This window comes from Triticum aestivum, chromosome 7D, assembly GCF_018294505.1.
Source record: "Triticum aestivum cultivar Chinese Spring chromosome 7D, IWGSC CS RefSeq v2.1, whole genome shotgun sequence".
Classification (NCBI taxonomy): Eukaryota; Viridiplantae; Streptophyta; class Magnoliopsida; order Poales; family Poaceae; genus Triticum; species Triticum aestivum.
Window position 1 is genome coordinate 71,348,190 of NC_057814.1, and position 7,643 is coordinate 71,355,832.

General features: G+C 44.2%; 1 protein-coding gene and 1 pseudogene across 1 annotated transcript; both read right to left on the reverse strand.

Moving 5' to 3' along the window:
* Positions 1-790: 790 nt before the first annotated feature.
* Positions 791-3,373, reverse strand: LOC123170827 (ABC transporter C family member 10-like; annotated as a pseudogene).
* A 97-nt stretch (positions 3,374-3,470) lies between these two features.
* On the reverse strand, positions 3,471-6,171 carry LOC123166629 (uncharacterized). The gene has a single exon (XM_044584433.1). The coding sequence runs from the start codon at positions 6,092-6,094 to the stop codon at positions 4,658-4,660; it is 1,437 nt and encodes a 478-aa protein (XP_044440368.1). The 5' UTR covers positions 6,095-6,171; the 3' UTR covers positions 3,471-4,657.
* Between the last annotated feature and the right edge of the window lie 1,472 nt (positions 6,172-7,643).

Genomic DNA, 7,643 nt, shown 5'->3' on the forward strand with positions numbered 1-7,643 from the left:
AGGATCCGTTGAGATACGTTGAGCAAAACGTGCATTAATGGTGGATGATGTCACGGCGGGTTACCAAGAATCCAGAAGGTGACGTCACGGCGGGTTAAAGCCTTTGCGCAAACAGAAGCCAGAAGATTTTTTATTAAGGTATTGAAGATTGACATGAACCGGCTCAAATCAATCTGGGGCCTAATGTTGGGGATATAACTACTGGAGTCACCCGCCCAGGAGGGGCCGGGTTATGCTATGACGATCATCACATGAAGCCCAATCTCAAGTTTGAGGATGTCAGTTCAGTAATGGGCCTAAGGCCTAGAGGCGGCTTAAGGCCCGTAGTGATAAACCGCCGTTAAGGTATGACTTGTAGTGTAAGGCAAGAATAGTTAAGAGTCCGAGCCGGACACTGTTTATAAGACGGTCGGGACTCTGAGAGCCACTGGGCGTTAACCTCTCTATATAAAGGGACGACCCAGCGGCGGTTCAGGACAAGTAAGATCAGATCGATAGCCAGGCATAGCGGTTTAGCTCCCTGGTCATCGAAACCCTAAGTAATTCCACGTCAACTGGAGTAGGCTTTTACCTTCATCGTAAGGGGCCGAACCAGTATAATCCTCGTGTCCTTTGTCCCGTTTAACCCCTTTAAGCTTCCTAGTTGCGATGGCTCCACGACTAAGTCCTTGCACGAGGACATCTGCCGTGACTATTCCACGACAAGACTTGTTCTGGGATTTGCTCTGCTCAGCTTCAACGCTTGTGAAGAGCGGCAATGGTCAACAAATAATAAGCTAAACTGCAGTATATTACTCAAAATTTCAGGTAGCAATACATAGCTAAAGAATTCAGGCAACTTCTGGAAGATGGCACTGCATCTTCTTCAGATTCCAAATAAATGAGCTCCTCTGGAGTATGACAAGAGATTTTTCTTTCTGATCCAAACATGCCCGTTCCTGAAACCGTTTCTTGTACATCTCCAGAGAAACTGGTTCTTGAACAGTGACACACGTCATCAACGATCTCTCCTAACTGTTTCAGTTCGACGTGCATGACCAGTACTCGTTCACCAGTTTGCGGAAGAGAGATCCTTCAGTTTCCATGAGCTTCGTAGGTTTGTCATACTCCACTACTCTCCCTGGAAGTGTTCATATAGCTCATAAGTATGGAATAAAAACTCTATGATGCAGTCCTAATAAGTTGGCAGCAGCAATAAGACAAACATACCGTCATTCATTGCAAGTACCATATCACAGTCCATAACTGTTGGAATACGGTGGGCGACTGTAATAACGGTGCAATATTTGAACTCTGTCCGGATCGTTTTCTGAAGGACTTGTCTATAGAGGCCGTGGCTTCATCAAGAACTAAGATACGGCACCTTCTCAAAAGCGTCCGACCCAAACAAAAGAGCTGCCTTTGGCCCATGCTCCAGTTCGACCCATTTTCAGCAACTGTATGGCAAGATCTTGATTAGTACCACTAACAGTTTGACAGATTTAGAGGCACGTGTATTTTGAATTCTGAAAGGGCTTGAGCAGAACTGTATGTTTGCCCAATTTGCTAGGGGCCTAAAATAAACGCGAGACCGAATTTTATATATGTATAGATACAGTGAGGTCTCCTCTCCTACCAAGTGAATCCAATCCCTGCTCCTTCTCCTGGACGGCTTCAAGAAGTTGACATTTGTCAAGAACCTGCGACACAATAGCATATAACTAATTTAGCGATTCCTTTTAAGACGCATGTATGCCATAAACAGAGAATGGCGACTTATCATTACGACCCCATAAATCAGTTTATTAATCCTGATTAGATAAGGTGCTTATTTTTCTGAAATTGTAGATATATTACACGTCTTACCTCTCATAATTGTTGATCCGAGAACTTCCCAAGAGGATCCAGATTATATCTTACCGTACCCTGAAAAAGTGTTGGATCTAGGGGAATGATGCCCAAACACGAACGCAGGTCATGTAAGCCTATCGTAGTGATGTCCACAGAGTCGATACTTATATTCCCTCCAGCAGGTTCAACAAGGCGGAACAATGCACCAATTAAAGTTGTCTTGCCACTTCCTGTTCGACCAACTATACCAATCTTGTCTCCACTTCAAACTTGCAAGTGATACCATGTAGTACAAGGGGTGCGTCTTCCCTGTACCTAATCTGTCAAATGAAAATAAATCACATGAAATTGTTAGAATTTCTAAAGGGTTTCACCTGGTCAAGTGTACATGTATATATTAATATTTGATTACCTTCAGATCTTTAAGCTCCACACTGCCAACTTGGGGCCAATCTGGTGCCGGACGGTTTTCTTCAATAACTTCTGGCTCACTTTGTATGTCCATGTAGTGGTTCACCCTTTCCACAGATATTATTTGATTCGCAAGGCTGCATTGCCTTTGAATACAGTTAACAAGAGTATTATTTAGGGAAAGACCATAAGAGAATGCCATTCCAACAAAACCTGCGCAAGTATGAATGGAAGTAATTAGTTTTCTGATGGGCAATGTTAATTTCTTCATAAACTGGATGATATTATATAACTGTATTTCCAATGAGTTTGGCACATAGACATTGAGCATATAAAGTGTTGCTAAAGGGAAAGTTGGATATATATACCACTAGGGTTTCGAGCCATTCACGGTTATCTAGTAGGCTTTTTTATCACAAGCTTAACCTTCATAACTCAATACCAGGAACCTATCAAAACAGAGGCAAAAAATTCTTTGCGGTGCATATAAAATTGATTGCACATCTGATGCATGCATATAACATTCAGTGCACATATTTGCAGTCATAGAGCTTGTAAGAAACCATGACTTTCTCAAAAATGTGAAACTTGTGATCGTAGTACTTCAGATAAGATACTTACCGGGGCTAAAAGTTCCTGGAGGAAGAAGAACCATGACAAAGGCAGAAAAAGAAAGAACCGCAGCACTCATTGTTTCCAGGCGCTGAATCAACCATTCAGTAGCTGCAGAATTATAAAAGTATGGACTAGCATTCTTGTCGACTAGCTCCAAATTTTGAGCAAAGAAACGATCCTGTTCCTCAAAGGCACGTATTGTTATAACCCCTGAAATCGATTCACCTAAGTGATTTGCTAGGGCAGACTTGGTAGTGCCATTAATCCGCATCAATTCCTTAGCTGAGGCTAAATAGTACCTCTAGAAGACCAAATATAACAGATCTCAGTCAATCAGAATTGTGAGAAAACATCAGATAAATTAACCCCATGGGTGAAAATGCAGCAGAGTAGATCATTCGGGAAATGAAATAACAATAGGAAGGGGGTTTAGCCATGCAGAAATAAAGTTAGATCAATCACCTGCAACCGAATTGCCAAAACTATCATCGGCAACGATACAAACAGAACTTGCCATGTAACAACAGCCAATACTACCAGATTGCTATATGCAGTTAAGCTGGCACTAAAGGTAAACATGAAGGCAAATGGAACATCAAGATCAATGATACTCAAATCTGAAGAGACCTGCAGGGGATAATCCATCATTAGAAATGTATGTGAAACAGAACTGTAATTACCATAACTGTCATTTATTTCAGGCTTTTCTTACCCGGCTAAGAATCCTGCCTAGAGGAGTAGAATCAAAAAAGGACATAGGTGCACGGAACAATGAATTGAGCAACTGGGAAAACAAGGATCTTGAAGTCTGGACTCCGAGAGACAAATATCGTGATAGCACAAAGAAAATGGTGCAGACTCCGATAACAATGTACACAGAAATTAACTTCAGTGTACTAAACTAACACGGGCATTTTGGACATTAGCAGCCATCCATGAATTCTGTGAAATTTGATCAGCTAAGAAAATTATGTGAGAAATAACAGAAAGAGAGGCATACGATATATCAGTTTCCATGAACATTATCAGTCGCTGTTTTTGGTATTTCCGTTACTCTTCGAGAGGCCATACTGTTAAGATTTGAATCACCAACGGTATCTTTATGCGCATTTACAAGGTCCTTAAATTGTTGACAGTCTGCCAATAGAATTTGATAAGGTGAAAATCCACTTGGTGGGTTACCAAAGGAACAGTTTTATCTGATAAAATACCCATGACATAATGTTGTCATACAAAATAAGAGATTTATAAATCAGCTCATAATCAAATACTAATACAATCTGCATGTGCTGATACGATGCTTACATATTGAGGAGACTTGTTGCTGTATGGGCATCAACAGCACTGAAAGGCTCATCCCTAATAATACGATGCTTCAATAAGGAAGCAAGCAGTTCCATAGATTCAAATGAAATCCATTGAATAAAACGTGAAGATATAACACTCCACTAGCTATATTAACCACTAGTAGAAATGTCTACTCCAGTGACAGAAATACCCAAAGGACCGGAAGAGGATAGGTGAGGCATTGCAGAACCATTACAGTCCAGTTAATATGAAGAACCACTGCTCACTTAACTACTGATTCCCACAAATGTGAATCAACTGATGATCCAAATGGAAGTTTGAAAACGAAGTACTAAAACAGTTTAAGTCAGCACGCATCATAATAATCACAAATCAGACAACAACATACACTTGTTTTTTTTTTCAGCTCTTGAAAAGCAAACACCATGGCCCTTGCGCCAAGCAGCAGCAGGGCTTCTGTGATTCATTAACATCGGAGTTGATGTGCCACAGTTCATTCAGAAGGAAACAACCATGTTGGACTCATCAGCTTGCCATCTGGTGCCCGAAAATTTTGCTCTGATAAATCTGCAGCAAATGGTGCCAATGTACCATCTCTCAAGTTGTACATGAACTTATCAAGTGGGGGGCCATTTTTAGCATGGCAGAGATGGCCATCAATGAAGTAGATAACATTGCTTTCCACCCCGTCATACTCCGACGCATGAAATGATTTGCTGCTGCACGGGCTGATGAAGATACAGTCGCCATCTAATGTGTTGATCTCAGTAAATCGAAGAGGTTTCGTGCTTAAATCCACCACATATACTCCAACCTTGCAAATATCGTTCCAGCTCACACCGCCGCCTAAGTATCTGGCGATGAGCAACAATTTTCCATGCCATTCTACCAAGTTCCACCTCTGCTTGTAGCTGTCCTTGACCTCAGGCAGCTCGGCCACGCAACGCTCGACACGAGAAACCATCAGCCCACAGTCGGCGCCGTCGTCTGTTATCTCAACGACAAAGAGGTTTGTGGTGAGCTCGCTGAGCACATAAAGCTTCCCCTGGTAGAAGGTAATGTCACTGAACTTGCTGATGCAGCCACCAAGGCACACGCACCACGACGCCATCCCAGGCCGCCAGAGAGCAAGCTTGGCTCCGTTCCTGTGCACAGAGAAGGCAGCCACAGTGCACTTGGACCCAGAATCAGGTGAGGAGGACAAGATCACCTTGCAGAACGACATCACGTACTGTGGGGCGTTGATGGTGCACTCAACCACACCAGAGCCGCCGATGATGGGGAGGGATCTACTGTGGGCATCGACGAAATGCGAAGATGCGGAGGGAGGCGGGAGATGGAGCACGTCCCGGGAGAAAGGATTCATCAGGAAGCACTCGCCGTCACCAAGGTAGCGACCTTCGTTCGGCCGCACGCCGGCGAGCCACCCCTCGAACGAGCCCACGCAGCGGACGTCGTCGGCCGCCACGCCCTCGGGCAGTGGGACGCGACGCGCGCCCATCCTCACACCGTCGGGGGAGAAGCTGGAGAAGGTGAAGTCCGCGTGGACGAGCAGGGGCAGCGGCGGCGGCGGCGGCCGGTGGAGGCGCGCCGCCGCGCGCCAGGCGGCGCAGACGGAGCGCATCCTGGCGCGGTCCTCGACGCAGGGGAGGCGGCCGGCCACGATCCCGAGGATGTCCTGCGGGACGTCCGCCCACGGCCGCCGCTGCGGCTCGAGGCCTGCGACGACGAGGCTTGACGTGTCAGGAGGCATTTCGTCGAGCACCTTGCCTGCACGGCCGCCAGCGACGACGGGAATGTGTGGAAACGGGGAGGGAGGGCTCTGGCCTGAGGCCCCTGTGCCGGAGGCTGTGGCCGTCGGAGCTCGCCTTGGGGAGGTCGGCGTGTCTTGCGGCATTGGAGTTTGCGTCACGACCGGAGCTCCTTCCATGGATTGATCACAGGATACGGAAAGAGTTGGGAGGGGAGAGGTACAGGTGAGATGCAGAGAGTTGAGAGTGACACGCCCCTCGTATCTCTGACGAAACACATGCTTACAGGTGGGCCCTCAGTCTCAACCCAGCTTACAGAGCCATCATGAATACTTTTTTTTTATTGTTGTTGAGAGAATCACGAGAAGACAAAACACTATTGCGCTATGGGCTACCACATCCTATATAATCTAAGGGATTGATCCCACTAAACTATTTATCTTAACATGGAAGCATGCCACATCACCATACAATTATGGATGAGATAAGACGCATATTAACATGCAACCATGCATCATAAAGACCCACCACCACAGGCAACCATGCATGGGAAAATAATTATCATTCTATTGTCCAGCTTATATTCAACTAGTCAATGTGTACATGCAATTCACGTTAATTTAAAAATACATTAAGTGCATGCGGATATTAAGTAGGATATTATTTGCGTGTTATTATATGATTAGCACTATATTTGACATGAAATTAACTGCACGCTAAACGTATTGAGCGCTCGACATTGAAGCAGTCTAGGTCATTGGATTGATATGATTTGATGGCCGAGATTAATTGATCTGCCTCTTTGGATCTTTTTATATTGGTATAGATAAATATTTTATCAAATATAATTAGACGTATGTATTTTTGATTTTGGTTCATGTGTTCTTAATCTAAAAATTTACATTCCACACAATCAATTATTGAAATATATTGCAACCAATTCCCGCAGCAACGCGTGGGGCATCATCTAGTTATAAGAAAAGTTCGAGCCTCCCAATTTTCAAGGTTATAACAATCAAATTATTGCATTGGTCATAGGAAAGAATTTGGCCTTTTCTGACCTTTTAATTGTCGCGGCATGAAAATTTTGGCTTATTCAAGGTGCTAGAACCATTGTAGCAGGGAGACCTAGGTTTGCAACCCGGAGATGAAATTTTGTACATGATATTACTCTTTTTTATCATAGGGTTAAATCTATACATAAGGCTCAGCTGATGGCTTTCCGTTCTATGGAACATAACATTTAAAAAGCGATTAAATTAAGTTGATTATGTGTCATTTTGAACAACCTTCAGGTCTCAAAAATAATTCCACTAAAGCGGGATCTTCTGTGTTGGTAAGGCCAAAGAGGAGGAGAGTCAGTACATGTAATTGTTTGGCTGTAAGGTTGGATCGCTTCTGTTTATGTACCTCGGGATGCCCATTCATCATCATAAGCTCACCAACAACGAATGAAGAATTATTGAAGACCGTTTTGAAAAGAAGTTGAGCAGTTGCAAGAGTAAGCTCGGCAATGGGATTCCTTCTGTTTATGTAACATATGGGGGTCGACTTACCCTCATCAACGATGACCTTACTAGTCTACTGATGTCACGGTGCATGAGAGCACATGACACCAAGGCCTGAGCTTATCCAGGTGTCCAACCCCCAATAATGTACACAAGGCCCCTTTGTCGATTCGAGGGTGGCACGATGAACACGGATGTAGACGTCTGCGAAGATAGTCTA

What these genes read in the sequence shown, in the direction of transcription:
- LOC123166629 (XM_044584433.1), bottom strand. Translation starts at nt 6,094, where the DNA reads ATGGAAGGAGCTCCGGTCGTGACGCAAACTCCAATGCCGCAAGACACG.